Source organism: Tympanuchus pallidicinctus, unplaced genomic scaffold (assembly GCF_026119805.1).
Source record: "Tympanuchus pallidicinctus isolate F22 unplaced genomic scaffold, pur_lepc_1.0 scaffold3, whole genome shotgun sequence".
Lineage (NCBI taxonomy): Eukaryota > Metazoa > Chordata > Aves > Galliformes > Phasianidae > Tympanuchus > Tympanuchus pallidicinctus.
This window is the reverse complement of record NW_026294747.1, coordinates 69,481,786-69,507,168: the sequence shown is the minus strand read 5'-3', so window position 1 is coordinate 69,507,168 and position 25,383 is coordinate 69,481,786. Positions and strand designations below refer to the sequence as shown.

Genomic DNA, 25,383 nt, shown 5'->3' with positions numbered 1-25,383 from the left:
AATACAAAATGTCTGAAGAGAGATTACACTGAAATTTCCACACAAAAAGAAACAAATCCACCCCCGATGATACTCAGAACAGCTGGTGGTTTCTACCAGCTAGTCCCAAGTGGACAGCAGTCACGATTTGTGACTAGTGTTGTCTTCAGACATTCTCAGGGCAACCGAAATGTGACAGGATGACAGATAGTCATTTCAATAGATACTGACAAACAAATTAGCGCAAAGATGCTTTTCATAGCATACCAGATGTGTTGAGCTCTATCATATGGAACAAGGAATGAAAAACTGTCTACATCCCATCTGTGCTTTTTCAGTAATCACTGATGCACTAGTTGGGGAGTGTAAGGTGCAGTAAACATTTGGACTGAGTTTTAGTTGTGAAATCAATGGAAAACCCCAGGTCTTGGCCTCATCATCACTTTCCAAAGCGATTATACTCACAAGAATACCTTAACTGCATGGAAGAGATACGTTCAGGAGTTAGGGTATTGTCCTGGTGATTAATTGAAAAATTATGCAAATGCAAAAGAAAGGTTTATGCAAATCGGTACAGACTGCAAAAATGCACTTTGCTTCCGATCACACCCAGGGCTTCAAGCCTGTCATAGAAAAGCACTAGGTTAAAGAATTGGTATTTGGATTTACATCATTTTCTCTCTTGGGGCTTATCTGTCCTCAGACTATTAACCCAGATTTAATTCAAAGAGGCTACAACTGCAGCTGCAAGAACAGCGCTGAAATGGAAACAATGAGAAGCGAGTGCTCTCGGCAGGTGATTGAAAGTCCCTGGGCATTGCAGCACATGCATTTCTAGCCCACTGTAAATGAAACCTCTATCTCTCAGGAAAAGACCCTTTGTGAGGGTTGTCCTTCCATTCAGAACAGAAAGCTGCAGGACTGCAGAGGGAGCAGGGTGGGGGTAGAGGCAAATAATGCATGCCAGATATTTAATGAGGGAGCACCAATAGGAGGAATGTAGCAAGCAGAAGATCTAGTCCAGACTCTATGTGCAGGGGTGAGATTTAGCTGTTCTGAACAGGTTTAACTTAGGCTGACACATTGTTTGTCTTTCCTGCTGTTTCTCAGAAAATCATTTGCTAAAAGCTTGCTGCTAGGGAATCCCTTTTTGGCTCCTAATGTCTCCACGCTCTGTGCCCTAATCACCCTGGTCCCCCACCACTCTGGGTCTCACAGAGGGTTGTGTCATGGATGGAAACAACTAAACTGTACACTCATAAGAGAGAAGCAGAAATATATTTATTGATATTACATAACGTAGTAATTTAACAGATGTGTAACAAAGTTTGAGGTGGCTGGATATACTTGATTATTTACTGCAAAGAAGGTAGGGTTAAACAGCATACAGGAAACCCTCCTGTTGAATCACGAGATTCAAAGTGGACCAGACTTGCTTTCTAAAACATGGAGGAAAGGAGACCAGGTGCATCTGGATCCACTTCTAGCCCCAGACTTGGTCTAAAAGTCAAGGAGATCCTCCCACTGAGTCACAAGGTTCAAAGTGACACCTGCTTCTTTCTAATCTTGTTGAACCATGGAGGTAAGGAGCCTAGGTGTGACTGGATCCATTCTTAGCCTCAGACTTGGTCAGTTGTTTACATCTAAGGTATTATATGTGCACAATCTCAGATATATTCTTACCAAAACTAACAGTGCTTAAAACAAATTACTCATTTACCAAGGAGACAAGGCATCTTAACATCAGGTTCTGACACCTCAAAAAGTGTCCCTATTTGAGGCAACGTCCTGTTGTGAAGACTGCTTCCATGCAGGAGAGTTCAAGGGGCTCCTGGGTTGCTCATAATTTATTGGGTATGATTGATTCATAGTCATACTTTGTTTTTAGGCACATGCTCAATTGGCCCTCAGCTGTTGAACCAGGTGTCTGCTATCTGTTCTTTCACTCCCCCCAGTCTGAGATAGATTTGTGATTGCCAGTATGTCTTAGCAAGAATGTTATAAGTACTGTTGCTTTTGACTACCTGTGCAAACCTAAAAGAGGAAGCTGAGGAAATAAGGAGGGAGGTGAGCACACCATCACAGGATGTGAGAACACACAGCCCCTCCAGCCCATGTCCCATTCCCACCAATCCCTGGTTGCGGGACCTACTGTAAGAATGAAGGGTTCATTGTAGCATCCTCTTCCTTTGCCCCGCTTCTGCCATGCCCAGGGCACACCAGGAGGCAGCTGTGCTGAGGGTATGTACAGACAAGGTTGGTGCCTCATTGACAGTTTTGCAGTGAGTCCAGGCACCAAAAGATCTTTTTTCTCACTGGGCACATTTGCTCATGTCTACTGAGACTTCTTGCCTTTTCCTCTGCAGCCCGGCAGATGTCCAAGTTCTCACCTTTCTCCCACCATGAGACGGTCTCATTTTTGCTGTCCCTCTCTTGCCTTCTCTGCTCTTTTGCACGAGTTCTTATTATTGCATGAGAAATAATAATTTGTTCCTCTGAGTAAAAAAGCATTTTGCTTTCTCTTTCCCTTTTAGTTGGTTAGAAAATTATTAACCTACCTTCTCTTAATAAAATAGCCACAATCATAATAATAAAGTCAAAATAAGATTTCTCCATAATATGGTATAATCTCTTCCTTTTCTTTATTCCCTGCAGATGGTACACCTCTTAGCATAAACTTCATGTTAGTGTACTGATTCCAGATGCATAATATATGTACAAATCTTCACATTTTCTCTCTCTCCCTCTGAACGAGCATGTGTATATATATTATCCTTGCCATTTAATTTTCCCTGCTTTTCATTTTGATTTCTCTTTTAGGACGACACGGACTTGTCATAATCCATCTGGGATTTTATTCTTCATCATATAAAAATGTTGCTTGAAGGCCAGTTTTTACTTGGCATTAAGAGACTGAAGATCAGCCTAAATCAGAGTTTTATAAACCTCTTATAGCAAAATCCCTTCAGTTGTAGATGTGTTGTCTCAATAATTAGATAAATACACCAGACCACTTGTTAACAGACTAGCACAGGAACTAATTACATTATTTCCTGTGGCTGCATGCACTGAGCCAATTCACTGTCAAATAACAGCCTTCAGTATCTGTGTATCTTTTTCTGATATTGTTGTAAATAAATTGGGTTCTAGAAAGAAGTTATAGCAAAGGCTCTATTAGAAGCAAAAAGCATTTAAACAAAAAAACATGGGAAGATACTTTGTGGACTAAAGGATAAACTGAATATATTTTGTATTGGTAGGTAAGGGAGCTTAAAATTCTCATTTGATCATTTACAAAAAGCTTCTGACTTGATTGTGAAATGTTTTCTCTTGTGCTTAAATTTCATGCCGCAGATTATTAAAAATTGACTTTGCAGTATTTATTTTACTTATCTATCCCAGCCAGGCTGTGCTTTACCATAGATTTTGTGAATTATTAAATTTTAAAAGGAATTTTTGTTGGATTTTATACACCAGTTCTGTCTATGGGGACGTGCACCTCCAAGTCTTATCCTTGAAGCTGAAGCACTTTGATTCATCTTTAATCTGAACAGTTTTAAAAGCACATGTTCCAAGATGTAAGACATGATGGTAGTCTCCAGTGTAATGCTTAACTAACTCCTTGTTAGTTTCAGCATTTAGCATATGATGAAAAATCACGGGTTTCAATAGGTTGTTTGAGCCATAACAACACTCAACATAATTCATTCAGCTGGATAACAAGAACTGCTTTCAAACATAATGAGAAGATAATAAAGGTCACTGTGTCTACAAACACATATAGATCACTATTAAATTAACAGCACCAATGCAAAATGTGTGCATTTCAACTGCAAATCTCTTTAATTGAAACCACTTGATGTTGGGTGAAGGAAGGCAACTGAATAATTCGTCAGGGCTTAAATTAGGTAGGCTCAACTTAACAAAACTTGAATCTATATCAAGAATTAACTAGTGCAGATTTTGAGTAACACGCTTGAATTACCTAAGGCTAAACATGGCCTGAATTTCTCTAAATGTGAAGGCAATATCTATTTTCTCTGCTAAAATCAAGGGCAAAGCTGTAGTTTTTATATGTGTTTTTCAGTGCCTCCTTTTTGGATTACGTAAACTGATTTCCAGGAAAACATCAATTCTTTTTCAGGGTTTTCTTAGATTTCTTCTTGAAACTGAGTCCCTGTATGATGGTGGAGAACTCAAAATGTTGAAAATTGAGAACTGTTTTAAAAATCTTGGGTTATCACTGTGCAGAAGACGGTTGCAGCAGATCTCTGGAATGGTGAATGCATTAAAAGCAAACACTGAGTTGGGATGTACTTGGGTTTTGCCTTTGTGTTGTGTCCTTGACTCTGGGAAGAGTTTTGCTGCCCAGTGAAATTACTGTGGCATTACCCAATCATACAGGTACACCAACAGCAAGAAGAAACAACTAGTACGCAGAAAATAGATTGCACAGAAAAAAATCCCAAAAAATCAAAGAGAAAGCAGCAGAAAATACTCCACGTACAAACCTCTTTTCCAACTATGTCCATGAACACAAAGTGAAATATTAAGACTTGGAGTTGCTCCATATTATAATTAATGCCAGATTTCAAGGTGAAATTGTTTTAATTATACAGAGCATTGGCAAGATTATTGCACTGAATGTTGACCTGGTTGTTTGTTGGTGGTGGTTTTTTTGTTGTCGTTGCTGTTGTTTTCTGGTTGATTACAAAATTGATGCAATTATTTATGGGAGTACTATTTATTTTAATGCCTTTTCTTTGCCATAAAGCAAACAGTAAATCCCTGTCATCCTGCTGAGCAGCCTGTAAGGACTGGACAGCATGTAAGAAAGAGTAAAGAACAGAAGGAGAAATTCCCTTTTTTTTTCTTTTCTAATTTATTTTGGAGAACCTATGATTTTTTTACAATTTCAATATTTTAGAGCTAAACTTCAAAAAGTAAAACATAATTTAGGATCAGGAAATATTATTCTTCTGGTGCGCTTGTTATCAAGGATAGTTAGGCATCCTGAATTCCAATGAGATGTCTTAGTAAATATATACTCTGTGCTGCTCCTTACAAAGCCACCATTCATCCTGATCTACCTCTCTTCAGATCTCTTTCTGACCCTGGTTTGCCTTTTACAAGCTTTTTTTTTTTTACGTGGTGGGTTTGAAAGCCTTCAGGTGTACGAAGGTTTAATCTTTGAAGCAAATACGAATGTTTCCTCTTGGACATGGAGAACGCTGTTTCAGACAAGAATGCTTTAACCAGATAACAAAAACTCTGAGGCATATATGGTTCCTGTGTGTGTTTAGGTGTTTGGTAGCCATAATGTACAAATTAGGTGACTGTACCTGGAGAAGGGTTCCTATAAGTACATATCTTTATGTATGTGAAGGTTATGTAAACATACATTCTCTCATACACGTTATCTATAACAGAGCTCTAGGACTTTCTGCAAGAGTTGACAGATAATCCTTTTGGCCATGTGATAAAATCACTTTGGATAACCTTCACTCCTGTTTGCAGACAGGAAGCAGCTTATGGAAGAGATTTTTCAAGCTGCAGAAGCATACATAGAAGACCCAGTAAAACTGAAGGTGTGCAGCATGGCTTTGAAAATCTCAGAGTGGCCTTTTGCCAGGTTTTTCTGAGTCACACCTTGAAACCAGCTTACAGTACCTTTTCATTGACAACAGTGCACACTGAAAGGACAAATCTACACAAAGGGCTATAGATAGTAGCATTGAAATTAGAATGTTACACAAAAACCTCTGTCAGCACAGTTCTTAAAATAACAGTGCCAAATGACCTTCCTCTGCACTTAAAAATACATGTTACCTATTTTAAGTTAGATATCTTTATTTTCTTCTAATTATGCCACATGTAATGATGAGTGTTACCACAAGGAGACACAAGAAGGCATTTGGGGTTATGCACACCCTGAGTCAGAAGTTATCACTTTCAAGAGCCTGGAATTTTCTAGCTAGATACAGTCTCTGTCTGGACGTGTAAAATATTCTGATCCGTAATATGTTTCTAACAAGAAACAAGTTTGTTATCAGAAACAAACACAACCCCAAGTGGTGTCTGGGACTTCACTGAGATAATCATAGAATCAAAGAATCACTAAGACCCAAAACTGAACATCGTACTTGAGGTGCAGCCTCACCAGTGCTGAGTACAGAAAGACAATCACTTCCCTGCTGCTCCTGGCAATGCTATTTCTGATAAAAGCTAGGATGCCATCAGCCTTCTTGATCACCTGGGCATGCTGCTGGCTCATGTTCAGCTGAGCATTGACCAGCATTTCCAAGTCCATTCCTTCCACACAGTCTTCCCAGCCACTCTGCCCCAGGCCTGTAGCATTGCCTGGGGTTGCTGTGGCCAAAGTGTAGAACCCAGATCTTGGTCTTGTTGAACTTCATCCCATTGTCTGTAGGGCCTTCCTAATCCCAAGCGGATCAACACTTCCTCTCAGCTTACTGTCTGCAAAATTACTGAAGCTGCACTCAATCTCTTTGTCCAGGCCATCAATAAAAACATTAAACAGGATTGGCCGCAATATTGACCCCTGGAGAACACCACTTGTGCCAGCTGGATGTGACTCCGTTTACCACCACTCTCAGTCCAGATGTCGAGCCAGTTCTTTACCTAGCAAAGAGTACATCTGTCCTAGCCACAGGCTGCCAGCTTCTCTAGGAGAATTCTGTGGGAGACAGCGTCAAAGCCTTTGCTAAAGTCTAAGCAGACTACATCAACAGCTTTTCCCTCACCCACCAGGTGTGTTACTCAATCATTGAAGGAGATCAGGTTGGTCAAGCAGGACCTGCCTTTCATGAACCCATGCTGACTGAGCCTGATCCTCCAGTTTTCCCACACATACCATGTGATCTTGGTAAAGATGTTCTGCTCCATAATCTTTTCTGGCACTGATCTCAGACTTACAGGCCTGTAGTTTCCCAGATTCTCTTTACAATGCTTGCTGTAGATGGGAGTCATATTGGCGAGCCTCCAATCTTCTGGGAGCTCTCTGGCTGACATGGAATGCTGATAGTTGGTGGAAAGCAGTTTGGCTATCACCTTCACTGGCTCCCTCAGCACCCATGGGTGTATCCCATCTGGCTGCATGGACTTGTGACAGTCCAGGTGAAGTAGCAGGTTTCTGTTTCCACCTGAACTGTGGGAACTTCTTTGTACTCTCTCCAAGTTGCCCATCCCTTCTTCCACAGGAGGCAGGCTCTCCTTTTCTCCTGGAGCCTCAGGAAATGCTCCTTGTTCATCCATGTCAGTCTTATTCTCTGTTTCCTCATGTTACAGAGCAGGGGGATAGCCTGCTCCTGCGCCTTTAAGGCTTTCTTCTTGAGAAACAAGAGAAACCTCCGGAAGTCCAAAGTAGCAGATTTGCCTGTACCCCTCCTGACTTCATCAAGAATAGAGAACTCTACTATTTTGTGGTCCCTTCTGCCCAAGACAGACAATACATGGAGCTACAGTGAATAACACACATTCAAGGACCCTGTTCCATAGCACTCTGAACACTGCTGCGTCTTTGCTGGCAGATACATCATTAGCAGTCAGATTTCTTCTGCAAATTCATTCCTAAATGCCCAACTAACCATAGAAAGAGCATCTGGGTTCCAGAGAGGACCCTGAGATGAATGCAGTGTTACTTCTGTACCAATCCACCAGTCTTCTTTGAACAACCAGGAACTGGTAGTTATTACAAGTCAGGTCAGTCAGGGCAAGGCTCATCTTACCTAGCTTCTGCCACTGCTGTACTAAGCGCCAATCTGACCAGAAGAAAGACTCATGTAATCAAAGGATTTGTTATCGTTTGGTCTCGAGAGGTTGTCTGGTTATATTCACTAAGAAAGCAGGTCTGCAGCCATTATCAAGAGCAGAAAATTCACTTCTTATTACATGGTAAAAACCATACTAACATAACTTAGCAATGGATTCAAACTGGGGATGTAGCCATGCTGTCTAGATCTCCAGATCTCTTCATAAGCAAGGTTAGAGATAGGTGGTGTCATGAACAGAACATGAAAATTAATACATTTATATTAGGAGATTTATTGTACTTATTTTCCATAATGAACTCTGCAAGGCAGCATTTGTATTTTTATTATATTTTACAGAGATTTCTGGAAATGTGTTTTACATTATAAATATACGGATAATAAAGAATCATAAAAACATCCATTCTTCAACTTACTTTGTGCATATGCTAGTGCACTCCATCATTTCTTTTCGTTGCTGCCAGGACAGTAAGCTTATCTGTTAGAGTCAACAGAGAGTGACCCCTGTTACATGTCTGAGAAATAGCTTTTGGTAACCTTATTGGGTGACTGAAGATAGATTATAGTAGAGATCTGCAAACAATTCAGGGGACTCCAGAGATCAGTCATCTGCAAAAGCAATGGAAAGCTGCAGTTTGCCTTAGGTGGCTGGTTACACAGCATGAGTAGTGAACAGTCAAAACAAATAGTTTGCATGGGTTGAAATATGTTTACAAAGTGCTTCTGAACAAATGCTACTGACAAATATATCTGGAATAATCAAATTCTGATACAAACAGGAAAAAATCTTAAAACCGCAGAGCAAATTACCATGTACAAATCACTCTCTCAACAGTAGATATGAAGCAGACAGATTCCAAGTTCTATATGTATCAGTGACACAGGCTTTGGTCTACAGCCTGAATCACCTTACAGTGTCAGGGCCACATGGAACACGACTTTATGTTCTCATCCCTTTTTGGGAAAGATATCGTTTTGTTCCCTATTTCCTTTTGAATTGGACAAGTTCATTTTTTGCTAGTAAGTCATTTCTGGAAGCAGCAGTGGTTACAGACAGCTCCAAAGTTTTGTCCCTCTGAGCTGAGTAAATGAATGATAGGATTGTTTGCATTTAAGTCATCAGCATTAGACAATTTTAGATTTTTTCTGAAAATCATCTATAATGTCTAGAATCAGATTAGGAGAAACCAGCTTGATGGACTTTCTTACCTAAAACTCTGTCCACTGGAGATTTACTGTGTGGGTACTTCTGTAGACAGTTTGCTACCTTATTCCTCTTCCTCCCATTCTCTTTTGTTAACGTATATATTAACAAACCTATCCCTTGAAGCTCAGTCAAGGCCAAGGTGTTTCAACTTTATCAGCAGAAATGATCCTGCACATTCTCAATAGTCCCAAGCTTGGAAAAGTTAATAAATACAGTTTCAGCATCCTGGTCTTTAGCCAAGCCACTACAGATATGATCCCAGTAACTTTGAATACATTGCCATATTCAGGATTAAGGATCTGATCAAGAATACTTCAAAACTGATCAAATCAGTGCACCATTTGATTCTTGCTTTGAAGAATGAAGAGTGTAATAATTATTTTGCTAAATAATTTTGCATTTGATGGCATGACAAAGAAGCCATCTGCACATGGTGAAGTGACCAGCAGTGACTACTCACAGATGTTTGGTGCAGAGTACTGCTGTCAGCTATCAGCAGTGAGGCTGTGCTTGATGTTGATGAGATATACGCATACTCTGCTGGAAGTGGCCATAGGAAAAGCCACACAATGATGCCTCACAGTGTCTTTGCTGTGTGTAAGAACCTGGCATATTTCAGTCTACAGGTTTGGAAGCCAAGCAAGGCCATGGCAAGAATGGTTGCTAAGCATCTGTTTACTGCAAAAACTGGTACTTTAGATGGATTAATGCCTGACATAATTGGCAGTGTGGAAGAGCAGGATTACTGTTAAGCATTTGTTATTATTTAAACTACATTGAATAATCATTGGTCTAATTTAAAGGTTAAATACTGAGAGAGGAGCATTAAATTTTACTCAGAAGAGAAATTTTGTGTGCAGATAGACAAACAGTGTTATAAAGTTTGCTGATTTATCAGGACTGAGGGCACCAAGGAGCCTCTCTGACCTCTCCAGCCCCATGGGGCCTCCCCAAAACGGGTCCCATGTCAGTCTCTGCCCCAGGGAAGTCAGTTCTTGCCCTAGGAGTGCTAATATCTTTCAAGGAGTAAAAGAGCAAAGGATTGTTCAGTCTCGGGAAAACGAGGCTCAGGGAAGATCTTACCACTCTCTGCAACTACCTGAACAGAGGTTTTAGCAAAGTGGGGATTGGCCTCTTCTCCCAGGTTACAGTGATAAGATGAAAGGTAATGGCTTTTAGTTGTGCCAGGAAGGGTTCACGTTATATATCAAGAAAAATTCCTTCTCAGAAAGAATGGTCAGGTACTGGAATGGGCTGCCCAGGGAGGTGCTCGGGTCATCATTCCTGGTTTTCAAGAAAAGGGTAAGTGTGGAGCTGAGGGACATGGTTAGTAGTATGGTGATGAAGGGCTTACATTTGGACCAGATGTTCTTAGTGGTCTTTTCCAACCTTGATGATTATGATTCTATGACTCTAAAATTCAAGTCATGTTAATTAGAGTTTGCAGATCAAAACAGGTATAGGACTAAATGAATAAGGTGCTGCTGACTGTGAGTAAACCCACTTCTGCAGCAGTTTAATTTCTATAAAGAGGTAGCTTTTATTTTCTGGTCATTTAGGAGAGGACTGTAGGCATCACGTTCTCCTAACAGTGTATCCGTAGTTAGTAAGGAGCTTGTTAGCTCTGTCAGATAGTCTGGTCTTTTGAATTAATACAGTTCAAAAAAACTTCAGCTTTACCAGAAAAGAGGATTTTCTTTGTTGTTGTGGAAAGAGTGAAAGATGGCTTGTAAGAGAGAAAAAAGATCTGAATTCACATAACTAATGGAATTAGATACATTTGAAGAGTGTGAGCTATATACATTTTCTAGTAAAGGAGTCCTCTCCTCACCAGGATTTCTTGTGCCATGGGGAAGAAGGTTTCGGATTTCTTTTGCATTGTAAAATGGAAGAAGAGAGCTTGGGAGCTGTTTTATAATCTCTTGCTGAGATCAAAGGAGAAGGGAAGGTAAATGTTGATGTACTTCTTTCTCTCTGGTTCTGTACCAGCTATTTAGTTGAACTAATGGAGGCTCTAGTGTAGAAGAATCAGGGATTAGCCTCTTCATCTCTGTTGACTGTAAAGAGTCCAAAAGGATTAATACTATTAAGAGTAATTTCAGCTAAAAGTAGGAAGGAAATTCTCTCTCCCTTATTCATCTTTTCATCCTTGTTTCCAGAAATAACTCTGAGCCATTGTTTTCAGCCTCCCGCCCACTCCTATTTTTTCTTCTTATTTTTCAGTAAAGACAGACTTGGAAATATTTAACACTGCTGAGCAGCTTTGAATTCATGGGACTTTTGACCAGGTTGCATCAGAATTGTGGCAAACTAACAAGACTGAATAGCATTGATAAGTTTATCAGATCAGATTCTTAACTGATTTGAATCAGTGTTATTCCTCTGACCTAAGCTGATACAACATCAGGTGTGCTTGTGAACTTCAATAAAGCTACACAAATTCACTCCAGCTGAGGATCTGACCCATGAAATTATGGAGTCTTATCCAAAGCAAACTGAACTTCTGTTATGAATTGATCTTCAAGGGAAAATAATTGCTAATTCAATGACTCCCACTGTTTTTTATTGCAGCTGCTAGTCATTCTGTGCTGCCAAAAATCTTTACTTTTAACTGGTGAATCAGGAGTTTTCCCAGCAGCTTCAATACACAGAAGATCAGAGGTGCAGAAGTGTATATGCAGGCCTCAAAAGTTGTGTGTTAAAAGGCAAGACCTAGGGTCAGTCCATGAAGTAAAAGTGACATACTCAGGAGAAATCTTCCCAGCTAGACTTTTCACCTCAGTGTCCTATCAGATTTCCCAGTAAATGGTAGGAAAAAAATAATAATAACACCAAAAATCCTGGTTTAGGTGGGACTATTTGTCACATTCAGTATTGTCATAGTCAGGGTTTATCTTGTGTTGAAACAGCCTGAAAGAGCTCGCTGGGACCTATTTACAGCATGTCAAAGCAGCAACCCTAGCTTATGTATCGATGCTGCAGCGCCATCCAGTAATACCAGTCTTCAGAATTGCAGAATTTGGATTTGAAGACAGTAAGCAACGTGCTCAGAAGGTTACAGTTCTGTGCTGTTCCTTTTGGCAGCCACTGAAGGGAGATGAGCAGAGAAGAAATGTGATAAAAAGTAAATGGCACTTTCCTGCTAAGCTAATCACTTCTTTTTGAGAACAAAGGGCTGTGCCAACTGCAAATCAATGCTCTAAATCACTTCTGCTCTTGTGTGAGTCCTGCCACCATGGCGGCTGCTAACAAGGGAATAAAGAAAACTGTTATTGGATAGTTAGTAGGCTTCTTAAGTGCTTGTGTAAAATAACATATTTAATTTAATGCAAAGTTATAAATGTAATTGGAGTTTATGGACATTACAGAAGGGAAGAGAAGAATAAGCTGCTGCTTCTTTCTGCACAAAGAGCTCTTTTATGCTCCCAGACTGTCCTTACCAGACTTTCTGCACAGTGAAAGAGCAGCTTTGCTGTGCGATTTTAGCACTTCACCAGTTTATAAAGGAGTAGATGAGTAGATAATGATGTCTAATATTTCACATAGCTCTCAACAGGTTCAAGTCACAAAACAGGACTTACACATACTTTCTTTAGGAAAATGTCTAATGTCATAGGCTGTGTTAACTAAGTCTTCATTGACTATAAAGAAAGCCTACAGCTCCATATGTTGTTATGTACAGAAGTGTTGTAAACTTAACTGGATAAGCCCACTATAGAAGACAAGAAGTCCATACTGAATTGATGCATTCAGTGGTATAATATTGTATACTGTTTTTTCCATTTTCCTCTCTAAATAATTCCCAAATAGCAATCTTTCTTGTCCCTGGCTGTGACTAGCACTAGTTCCTTTCTGTGACTAGACTTTTGGACATTTTCAGTGATTATATTAAATTGTATGTAAGGAGGCTGCATTTTTCCTAGAAAACTCCTTTTCTACAGCATTCTCAGAATTCTGAGAAGTCTAAAATACAAGACTTCCATATCTCTGAACCCCTGGCTCAAGCCACTGTTGTACATACAGAGCAGTCCAACTTTGCCATCATTTAAATCATCAATCGTAGCTGTGCACTGAAATGCTTGATATAAAACACCCACGGGCAAACAGTAGACTGCCTTCTCTTTAATTACATCAATCCTCAATCACCCCAAAGCAATGCCATCCTTGGAAGTACTAACTCTGACAGGTAGTACTTCTGGGAATGCCATAAAAATGCCAACAAAGCAGCAATGGCAGAGAAAATAAGCTGCCTCATCTTTGGAGAATTATTAGACTGTACTAACATTCAAGGGTACAATGTCAGCACAATGCAGAAAGAGTTAGATGCATAGCCCCCATTATTATTGTTGATGGGAGTCAGGTGTCAAGTTTCCTTTGCATCACTCTGAAAACTTAGCTTCCTTTGTAAAGCTTTAGCCAACTTTTCCTTTGTCACAACTCTTAATTGAAGGACAAATTTGAAGTAACTTGTGTTCTGATTCAAGAAAGATTAAAATGGTAAGAAGAAATACTAATCAAATAACGATGAACCTGAAACTTTCAGATTCTGCCAGCTGTGATGGAAAGCTCAATAAATATTTAAGCCTCATGCTTTAAAAGGTGAAAATGGAGCAGCTGTGTTGTAGTAAATGGCACTGTAATATCAGCAACACCTGGGACAGCCCTGGGGCAGCCCCCTACTCTTTCTATCTGTCTCAGCTCCCACAGGATCAAATGGGAATTTAAATTTTTAAATGCTTAAATAACTGGCTAAATTAGCAGACATGACTTTTATCTGTAACATCTTGCCTGAGAAACCTCTGTAAAGTTCAGTCCTCTTATAGTACCTGGAAAGAATTGTTGGCTCTCAGTATGTGCACGTTTCTCAGTAATAGCATCTCTAAATTCTAATAGCAGTACCGTTAATTTTCTGCCCGCTAACATATTGATTGACAGAAGACTACCTCATATTATAAAGGATAAATCAGAGCAGAATTCACATTAAACATGTGTTATTGCAGATGTAGAAGAGACAGAAGTATTTAAATTACTGATGAATAAACATCCCATAAGCCAAACTGCACTTCATATAGTTTTCTATCCAAGTTTAGCCACGAATCCTTAAGTAATGAACACTTGTATGTAGACATAAGAAATTAGAGAAATTATCCCACTCATTTTAATTCCAGCCAAATTAGTTTCCCACATGACTGAAAAAGTACTTTTGCTTTTTGTTAGTACTATTTGATATGCAGCTGGCATACAATCACATAGTCAGAGGTAATGTCAATTATGCAGTTTTATTATGTGTCTAATAAATCCAATGGGCATTTTTATGCTGTCCATTGCAGGACATCGGCACAAAGAGCTGAGCATTGGTGGCTTTATACAGTCATCCTCTCTTGCGCTTCTCCTGTTTTCTAAAGTGATGACATCCAAGAAAAAATGTGGGGAAAAAGCCTGTTGCAGCTTATGGAGGGCAAAATAAAAGTATTTCCAAAATGGATGTTCAGACAGCATAAGAAACTTGGGAAGATGTGATTTTAAACTGCCATCTTCAAGCCACAGTCAGATTGCTTAGAAAATACCTAATATAGCACATTCCACACACAGACGGAGATTCACCTAAACTGATAATAACTCAAGAGTTTTTATCTCTGTGTATCCTCAAGCAAGGCATCAAGAGAGAACACTCCTGAAACAAAATTAAACAATTTTAGATCTAACTTTACAAGGCTGAATGAGATTTCAGATTGTCTTTTGGGGAATCTAATAGAGAACAACACACATACACGCTGCCTTTCTTATATAAAATCCATCAACCACCTTGTGTTTTTACTTACTGTGCTCTTTACAAGAAGTAATAAGAAACTAATATATCACCACACAAAGTATTTCATTCTGTAAATGGTCTTCCATTGTAAAGGAATTGGGCTGTTAAGGAATGCTGAAGTATAGTCACTGAGATTTGTCTGCTCAAATGCTTATTTACATTTATGTGGTGAAACTGCACCTAAATCCTATCATTTTCATCCTGAGAAAGCGGGACAGAGAGCTGCAAGACAAGCTACTGTGCAAAGAAATAATGCCCTAAATACTGCAAATACTGGCTAAGGCCCATATTGTGATCAATTAAACACGTGCCAGAGCATAGATCCTATATCACAAGCTGTATTCTATGGATCCATACAAATCACAGTTCCACATTTGTTGATGACTCTTTCTGCTTCCAAAGTGATAGACAGAAATTATTTTGACCTCAGAATAAGTGAGAAAGGCCGTATGCAGAGGCACTGCTGGAATGTGTGGAACTGAGTGGCCAGAGCATGGGACATGAACTGTGTTAGGGGCTGAGTCATCACCAGCAAATAATCTCTCATAGCTTCCCCCAAAGCTTTTCAAGGATAGAAATGGTAGGTCAACAAGCAGTTAGAATAGGAAGCGTGGAGATAGGAGGATTTGTTCTGTTACCAACACTCTGAGCCCAGATGCTTCACAATTGGTGTTCCGCGAAATACTGTAATGCCCTACATTGATATCATTTAACATACTGGTGTTTCAGAGCTCTTGTATTGAATGAGGACCCCATTTTGAATATTGATAGAGCAGAGATATATTTCCTGCTTCAAGAACTAGATAAATTAATAATGAAGGCAGGAAGTAAATCTATTTAGGGCAGATCCCTGCTCTTGGCAGGTCATGATTGGCTTCTAGGGGAAGCACAGGTGCAGGTGTTTTCTGTGTGTGAGTGTGTATCATACTTAGCAGCTTGTTGCTCCACTTCAGAGGAAGCCTCCATGGCTCTGGGTTCACACCTCTCTCTTTTAACTCAAAAAGCAGCCAGCCTCCTGCAGCCACCAGCCTTACCCTGAAACACTGACTATCCCAATGTTCCCTGTTTTTCCCTTCTCTTTGATTTTCAGGCAGAAAAAAAAAAAAAAAAAAGAAAAGAAAAGAAAGGAAAGGAAAAAAAAAAAGTGTTCTGGTTTCTCACGTCTTCATTTCAGTTCTCTGATGAAAAGTATAAAACAAAAGGCATAATGTTTAATACCTCTTTTTTCTTTTAAAAAATTAGACTTAATTTGAATATTTCCTTGCCTTCCTATTTTAAGAAAAATGTTCCAGACAAAAATCCCATTCAGCCAGATTTTTTTCTCAGCACATTCCTCTGCTGCCTTGAAGAAAAGCTTTCCTTCCTGTTCCCATGTGGGCTACTATGGGATATCGCAGCAAATGCCTTGGATTGAAAACTAGTTATAAAAAATAAATCGTTAGTAACTGTCCACCTCAGAGGCCACACTCTCAGGGACCCCAAGCAGCATAGCTGCAGATGGGAACAGTCCCACACTATTTAACCCATTTCTATCCTTCAGTACACAGGCTTTTCTTCTTTTTTTTTTTTTTTTTTTTTACCTTTGGGCTGCTCAGTTGGATGCAGTGCAGTGCTCCAGCTGTTTTACCTGATGGCTCTCAAGAGCCCACAATGCCAGCAAGACCTCACCTGCAATCCTCCTTCTGTAGGAATAAGAACAAAAAGCAAACCAAGGAGGAATTGGCACGTGCTACGAGCCTCTTGCAGATAAATGCAGGCTTGAATTCATCTGGTGCAATGTAAGGCACCAAAATGAACTCCTGCACCCATAACGAACTCCTGGCACACAGTCATGCCAAAACTGACACAACCATGCCAAAGTTGACACTACCATGCCAAGTTTGCTGCCATGTCTGTTAAGAAACATGAACCACTTGAAAGAATGTAAAGCATCTACATTTAAAATTTCACCACAAATAGAGGAGATGGACTGAGATGGTCATCCCAGTCGCTCTGGCACCACTGTGGTCATTTGCATCACAAAGACCCTTCCCACTTGTCTGTTCAGCCAAAAGTACTTGGGCAATGATGTTACAGCTCTTCACACTCAGTAATTCCTGTCTGGATGGCTGTTTCTCAAATTCATCTGTACAGGTTGGTTTTGACATCAAGAAAGTAAATCCCTATCTGGAAACTGGCTGCTTAAACTAAATGATGCAGCATGGTGGCTGTACAAGCCATAATTTAGGAGGCTGTGAGCCTCTCTCTGTAAGTGCTGTGGCTTAAAGATGTCGTTATTTTTCCCACAAAATTTATCACATTCTTCTTCTCTGTAAAGAAATCCCATTTGCTGTCAATCACCGTCAGCCCAACTGCCTAGGATATCAAGAAGGCAGAAAACCATCTCCTGATGTGCAGGCTCTCTTCCCTCCCTATTTCTCTCCTTTCAAAATAAAGCAAGGCTAACGTGCCTGTAAAAATGCAACTGTTTGAATAGCTGCAGATGCCACTTTAGAGAAATCAAATGAGCTTTTTCTAATAAGTTCTGCATTATTACATCAGAGTTGACCCTTGACCTGTCCTTGGTAATTTCATACTCCATAAAAACCAAATGAATTATTTAGGACTGGTTTATAATATCCACATTGTGTTTTTAGAATAACGCTATTAAAGAAACCTCTGACAAATAAAGAAGCTTATGGTAATCAATTAAAATATGAGAATTAAACTAATTCACAAAACATTGCTAACACTGATCTGGCAAACAACTGCTAGCCATCTGTCAAATCCTTCTCGTGTTCAGAAGTTGCATTTTAAAACACAATTATTAATAGTGCTCATTAGCTGCCAAGCAAAAGAGCATGCCACATACTTCTGCTCAGTGATTAGCTAATATTAACACATACCACTCACTTTTCCAAATTTGAACTAAAACTTGCTTTTTGAAAAAGCCAGGACAAGTCTTTCCACTGGGGACCAAAGGGATAGGAGAGACTGTAAAGATGATATCAGCCCAAGGACAACACCCAGCAGGTGCCAACCATCTTCCTTCAGCCCTTCTGCAATAACAGCTCCTCAACATCCCCTCTAGACTGCCTATTCCACTGCTGCACTGTCCTTGCTGTTACAAAGGTTTTTAATGTCTAAAGTGAATTCTCCTTGGTGCAATTTAAGTCCATTACTTCTAGTTGTGTTAATGCACATGGAATGCAGTCCATTCCATTCTTCTGTGAAGCAGCTTTTTATGACTTGGAAGACTGCTGTTATGACCCCAGTCGGTCTGCTCTTCTTAAAGCCAAACAATTTGTCCAACATGTATACGGACTGATTTTTAAAAGTGTTGAACTCCTGCTATTCCCATTGCTTTTATTCATGTGATTGAGAGTGAAAGAACCTCAGTATGTGTGATGATCAAGTTGTATTGTCTGATGCACTGTAAACGCTGATAGGTACGAAGGGCACAAAAGCTGTTTATAGCTGTATTTGTGTATTCTTGTCTGTACAACAAATGTGTATTTAGAGAACCTATGACCAGCCTTCTAACTGCAACCACAGGGCAGGAGCTGCTTTACAGTAAGAGCGGATTTTAGTGGAAACTTGGCTGCTTAGTATGCCAAGCTTTGCTGAACCATTCAGATGAAATTGTTTTCTCTTGTCCAAAAAATATTGGCTGATGTTTTAATTTGTTTATATGATTACATGACATAGCTACTGTCAAAACTGTGTTTATTTTAATTTTTTAAGTAAGCATTTACCAGTGTTGGAAAATACATACTGAAGAAGATTGAATTCAAATCCTTTTCTGTCCCAAAACAGTGGAGAGTGATGTTTCTTCCTATAATGGGCTTCTCATATGGAGTAATGGTGATTTTGATTTTGAGTTCCAGTTGGCATCACTTGCAAGGATGTTTTTATCATGAATATGCTACAAAATATGGCATTACTGTCCTGTGTTAGCATTCCAGCATGGCTAGAAATAAATCCCAATACTACCTGCTTTTTGTCTCTCAATTTCCATTGTAAATACAGAATTATATGTGCCTTTGTAGGCCAGGAAATAGCTCCTTCCTGCCATTGGAGGCTGTTGGTACAATTATAATGCAATCAGTAATGTCTCCTTGTATAGCTTCTCATAAATGTAGACTTATATATTCTGTTTTTCTGGAGAAAAGAGTGTTTGAAATGTCTTGTTTACCTCTCTCCTGACCTTTGAAAAACTTCCTTTGACAAATACAAAGAATGTTTACAGTTATAAGTAAAAATCACAGCTTGAAATTTGGGCCTTTAAATTTGGGCCTTTACATTTTGTTTTGCTTCCTTTTGGGAAAAAAAAAAAAAAAAAAAATCATAGGAGGAAAATAAGAAAAAAAAAGGAGTCTTAATTTAAAGATATTTATCTGAGGAACTCCTGTGACACTTTTGTGTCCAAAGAAAGATATCCTTTAATTTTATTCATAATATTTCATCCAATTGGCAAAGACTAATAGTGATGCACTTTAAAATATATACAAACTTGTGTAAAGGGTGAATACACAATTCAGTTAATATTGTTCTAAAATGTTAAACAAAGATAACACCAAATTTCACCAATGACAATAAAGCTAAAGCAGTGTTCTGTAGTGCATATATGGTAATAGGCAATAACATGCAAAAGATGGAAGTACACCATCATTGTGGTATATATCTAGCCAGATTGATTCCCTGTAAACACCTACTTCTAATTATCCTGTCATCTATCTTCCCCACCTCCACAGGCTCCATAATTCACCTTTGCTGTGTGCATACTGAGGTTTTTCTCCTCCTCCTCCTCCTTCCAGACGCACACTAAATCTTCCATTGTTCAACCAATGGATTGAAATATTAATTGCTAATTTTTATTGTCTGTATTGATTGAAAGATATCTTGTTATTAGAGCCTGCCTGAGTTTGGTTGATGTGAACCCATCCATTGCTGCTCTAGGAGCGCAGTAAATTTTGCTATCTGAGATCTCTGCCACGGAAAGTGAAGGCACAAACAAAGTCTTTGGGGACAGGTGCTAAGCAGAAACAACAAAAGCTTAAGGTGGCTAAAAGGCCTCCCAAAACAAAAGGGAAAATAATTTGATAGGGTTTATAGTCATACTGTAAAACTGGTCTACTTCATGGCTGGTGAAAGATATGCAATAATGGTATGGTACAAAACAATTTTAAACTGAAAGAGGGGATATTTAGATTATATGTTTTTGCTAGAGGGTGGTGATGCCCTGGAACAGGCTGCCCAGAGAAGTAGTGGATGCCCCATCTCTAGAGGTGCTGGGGGCCAGGCTGTGTGGAGCCTCGGGAAGCCTGATCTTGTGGGTGGCAACCATGCACATGGCAGCTCCACAGTTGGAGGCAGATGATCATAAAGGCCTCTTCCAATACAAGCCATTCTATGATTCTATGATAAAATTTTACAGTTCTACTTTTTGATTGATTTTTGGTAGATATTAGCAACCTCATTAAGAAACTCCTGTTCTCATTGCTTAATGGATCATCTCTCTATGAGAAATGAGAGTATTTTCTCAGTGGAGGAGCTTTAAGTTTGTGTGTACCATCCAGTGTCTTGAGAGTCAATGTCTCACATCCACAAGCAGTCAGGCACAGGAGGAGTACACTTCAGTTCATTGCATTTTGATATCCAAGACAGTCACTGCTGATGCTGAAGTTAGGGACTGCTCTGATCCTAAGTTTATGTGAAGTGTTCTTCTTATCAAAGATTACATATGTTCTTCTCATTTCAATGACAGAAACTGGTTAAGAAGTTATGGAGAGAATAACAGCCTTAATCCTGATCACAACTCAACAGTCTAACATGCACAGAGACAGCATCTTACAGAGATACTGCATTTCTCAAGGAGCAAAGCCTTAGCAAAAAGTGTCAAAGTATTCACTTAGGAAAATCTTTTGGCTAAAGCATTCATAAATAGCTTCATTCTTTCAGTTCTGACATCATTACAATCTCTTAATGAAATTGCAATTCAAGGAGGCTAATTTGTGCTCTAATTATATATTAGTCTGAGCTGAAAGGTTTCTGGACAGAAAAAGGTTTTCTTCAGGCAATCTTGTATTCTGCTTATTGTATTTACTTAACAAAGAACAGTCAGTTTTTTCTGTGCTTCCTCATAATAGAGTTGTAATATTTCCTAGCTAAGGGCAAACATCTGCAGTAATTTTTTTATGGATTCTGATAACAGTCTTTAACAAGAGCAAGGATTAATTGCAAATGTAGGAATAACCAAGCTGAAAAACTAACGGATGTATTGCTGAAATAGAAAATGTTTGAGAGCTCTTCAGCCAGAAAGCCTTCCAGATCAGTGGCTGCCTGAGAAAAGAACATATTAGACAAAACGTAATTCAGTGAAATTCAAAGAAATACTTTCTCAATGACGAAGAAAGTTTCCAGTGCAAATAATTTGTCCTGGCTGACTTGACAGAAGACATTCTTAAATTAAAAAAAATTAAATCCTCTTCCCCTCACTAAGACTTTTTAAGCAGATAAATATTGTCCAAGACAGGGGAAATACACCTACTATCATCAGCATAAACAAAAAATGCAGATTAAAAAAAAAAATACGGTTAAATTGAACGTGAATAAGGATGTCAAACAAGATTCTTGTAGTTTGGACAATAGTTTCCTGTGTCACACCATAAAAAGTTTTTCAAATACAAAATCAACAAATTCTAGAAGAATTAGAATCCATTGTGGTCCTTGTGCCATCTCTTGTGTCCATTCTCTCTGGTTCAAACTCTGTCAGTCAAGGGAAACAAGAGTGGGTGAGCTTATGGTCTCACTCAGCAGAGTTCCTGACTCTCAGAGCTGCCTACCTCCAGCTCCCACCTTCCTGCCCCTTTCCCAACCCTTATTCACACCTCCCACATCCCCAGCTCCTTCCTGGCCAGGGTCTGGTCTGCAGGAAGGCATCACTTGAGATACATTGCTAGGAAGCACAACCAGAAGCACCACCTAAAAAGTTGAGATCGGCCTGTTTTCCTAGACAACCAGTGACTGGACAAGAGTTTATGGCTTTGTTGTACCGGGGAGATTCAAGTTGGATATTAGGAAAAAAATTTTCTCAGAAAGTGTGGTGAAGTATTGGAACAGGCTGCCCAGGAAGGTGGTGAAGTCACCATCCCTGGAGAGGTTCATGAGAAGGGTAGATATGGCAGGAAGGGACATGGTCTAGAGCAGTCAGGCATGGATTGATGGTCAGACTCTATGATCTTAATGGTCTTTCCAACTTAATGACTCTATGATGATATACAAAAGTCAGTAGAGATCTGTATTTGGGATTTGCAGTGCCAACTGTAATGAATGTGTTACAATTCCATGGATTTTGGTGGAGTTGGGCAAAATAGAAAGGAAATGGACTTACCAAGATGTTTTCAACTGAATAAAAGTGTGGAGTAGATCAGGGTACATTGACGAAATGCTGAATTTATGTCTTTTATTTTGTTTTCTTCTAGAAAAAGTAAGCATACTGTCAACCTTTATAGCACCCTTCAAGTATCTGAGTCCTGGTTCAAGCACCTTGGAGGATGAAGACAATTTAAGTAAGCAGCCTCTTTTTTTTATAGGCAAACAAAGTCCAGAAATAAAAGCTCTGTAGTGTTGGGGCATTTGTGAAAAGAAAGATTTCCAAAGAGCCCTAAGTCCAGTCCTCATGTAAAATGCAAAGATCTCTGATGCTGAGTGCAGACATATTCTCCGGTCTCCAGTAAGGGAGATGTTAACCTCAGCCAACCTTCCCACTTTTCCCTGGGTAGGGATAGTGAAATGTAAGTGGTGTGTCACAGATACAAGGGAAAAGAGTTACAAAAAAGAGATGTTTATACTCAGGGTCACAGGACTGTGGAGCTACTGCCCTTCCCTCACCTCCTCTCTTCTTCCATTACTTTATTTTGTTTGCTTGCTTACCCAGTCTACAAAAGCCAAAACTATGCTTGTACTATGTCTTTCCCCCCAGTTTATTCTTCCACATTACAAAGTACTTTTGCAAAAGTAAATGCTGCAGGTTTTGTAAGATTCTTTTCTCTATCCACCTGAAGAAAGAAAAAAAAAAGAAGCCAAATTCATTTGAGAAAGGGATGACAGGATGATGGGGTTTGTTACATAGATGTAACCACAAAATTAGCCACAGGGCACTGTGGATACAAAATTAGCTCTGGGGCACTTACACCCAAAAAATAGCACTGACATTCCTCGCACCATGACTGTGGAGCTAGATGGAAGCGCTGCTGAGCTGGGAGGAGATGAGAGGTCTTCAAAACACCTGCCAGCCCAGGAATGTGCTTCTAGGGCTGGACAGCCCTCAGTGAGCCCTCCATTTATCATCCAGAAGCAATTATCATGTGTTATCCAGCCCTGCTTATTGAAACATAACTCGAATCATTCACAAATAAATAAATAAAGGGGTTGGAAGCTTTCTGAAACAAGTGAACAACTCTCTGAGCTTAGTATCACCTACCAGATGGATTCTTTTCCCAGCCAGACACACACTGATATGTTGCCCTATTAAAGGCAGTGGGTGGGAGGAATGTTGTTTTTTTTTTCCCTGCTGTTGCTAATCTGCCACTGTTTGGTCATGATGCAGCACAAAGTGGAATAGCTTTTGAAGGAGCAAAGCCCTCAGATTTCTGCTGCTGAGGATCACTCTGTACTGCTGCTCAGGGAATGGCAGTTTTTTGCATATCTTAGGAAAGGTGAAAAAATCTTGAAAATCCTTCAGAACTGGTCCCAGGGAGGCTACATTTTTAGGAAGAGATATGAGAAGTGCACGCTGGAAACATATTATGCACATGATGAGCTTCTGCAGGCACCTCCTGCGTAATGTTTCCCAAAAGTGCTGCTTAGTTATTTTTAGGTAATGTAGGAAGTTTGTGCAAGCCAAACACTGTAACACCATTTTCTTATTGCTGCTGTAATGCTAAGACTGTTTCGTGCCTGTGCTGGTTATAAAATAGCTCACATGGACAGGGTTTGATATTTTCTGAAAAAACAGTAAATTTCACTGTTTTCAAGAAAACTGTGCCTAGGCCTCTCTTGGATCAAACATTCACTTCTTGTATAATGGTATAGATCCCATTAATTTCTATAGCACGCAGCTACTCCTGTACTAATTAGACATTTCGGTGATTTGCTCTGAAGAAACAGAAACTTATTTTGTGTTAACAATTTAACAAAAGTGTAGGAGAATGCCAGCAAAGTAGAGCAGTGGTTGGGCTATCTTTGCTAACTGTGCATTCTCTAAGAGCATCCCTGCCCTTACTGTGCTGTATCAGTAATAAGTATGCAAAGTCCCATTAGCTGAAATGGATTCCAAGTTCTGTTTCACATTCCTTTAGACCTGCTTTAATAGGGGAGCCATACCAGGTTAACTGCAAGCGCATTTTCAACTGGTGTTTATTAGCATACAGACAGTACTAATGTGGTTTATGACCCATAAACTAATGCTGGAAAAATGTACTGAAGACTCTAGGCAATTTTGGAATGGTATTTTTGGGTAGGCTATCATCATCCAGTGCAGTCTTTACACTGACCATGAGAGAAAAGGAAAACCCTATATATTCCTAGTGTTTGGCAGCTAAGGGTTTAAAAATTGTAACAGGGTTAGAAATAGGATATGTAGCTCTGCACTCTATCTTCAACATTTGCTGTTAGTGATACACTGAGAAAAAGGATGCTTAAATGGTGATTGTCCCCTCAGTTTATCTTTTTAGTGCTCAGCAAGGAATTTACTCAGCTAGACTTTGCACCTGAATCATCATATTTTTTGTTCGCCAACAGACCTGTCTAGTCCTCTCCAGAGCCTGCTGATACTTCTGGTCTCAACAACAGCAAGGAGCAGCAGTTCAGTGATTTTTTTGTGTTATAAAAAGTACACCCTTTTGTTGCTTCAAATCTCCTGTCTCCAGGGCTTGGACTGATTGAAACAGTAAATAATCATGCCCTGTTCACTGCCTGTTTTCCTTTCATGATGCTACAGACCTCTGCCTGCCCTGATCTTGAATTGTTCCATCCACACTATGCCACAGCAATGCAGACTACCACCTGACACAGACACTCTCAAATCTGGGCTCTGCCTCTGGCAGGAGTGTATGATTCCTGTGGATCTCATTGTGCTGCGGTGCCAAATGAATAGATGTGGTGCACATACCTCTTCTCAGGGCCTGCAGAGAGATGCTGCTGATGATGGTCCCCAGCATATGGATCTAAGAATCAGCAAAATTCATGTGTGGTGACTCCCAGCCTAAGATTCAGTGTTTTGAAGCATGTTTAGTTTTGAGCCTGTTGGTCAAATCTTCAGGCAGCATAAGGCCCCAAAGCTTTTGATGGCACATTTGAGATACAGCAAGCTCCATGTCTCTAAAAATGCAGTGAGAAACTCTTCCAGCAACAAAAGCCCAAAGCCCACAAAAGCCCCAAGCTATCTCACACCAGCAGACAAAGGAGAATAAGACCCCCTGGTTTTATTTTGAAAGCTGCATCTATTGCTTCCATCTGGATCTGTATCTCTCCCGTGCTTTAAGCTAAACTAAACATTGGTCCTGATTTGGGCAGACAAGTACTTACATGTGTTCCTGCTCAGAGCTGCCCAA

General features: G+C 39.7%; 1 protein-coding gene across 2 annotated transcripts in view; it reads left to right on the top strand.

Moving 5' to 3' along the window:
• ADARB2 (adenosine deaminase RNA specific B2 (inactive)) overlaps nucleotides 1–25,383 on the top strand; it is a 292,099-nt gene that overhangs the window by 167,483 nt on the left and 99,233 nt on the right. The window contains exon 2 of one of the 2 annotated variants that reach the window (XM_052696090.1): nucleotides 22,252–22,338. The exons of the other annotated variant lie outside the window; for it this stretch is intronic. Within the exon in view, the coding sequence (XP_052552050.1) occupies nucleotides 22,252–22,338 (87 nt within the window). The remainder of the gene's footprint in view (nucleotides 1–22,251; nucleotides 22,339–25,383) is intronic. 2 annotated transcript variants of the gene reach the window in all.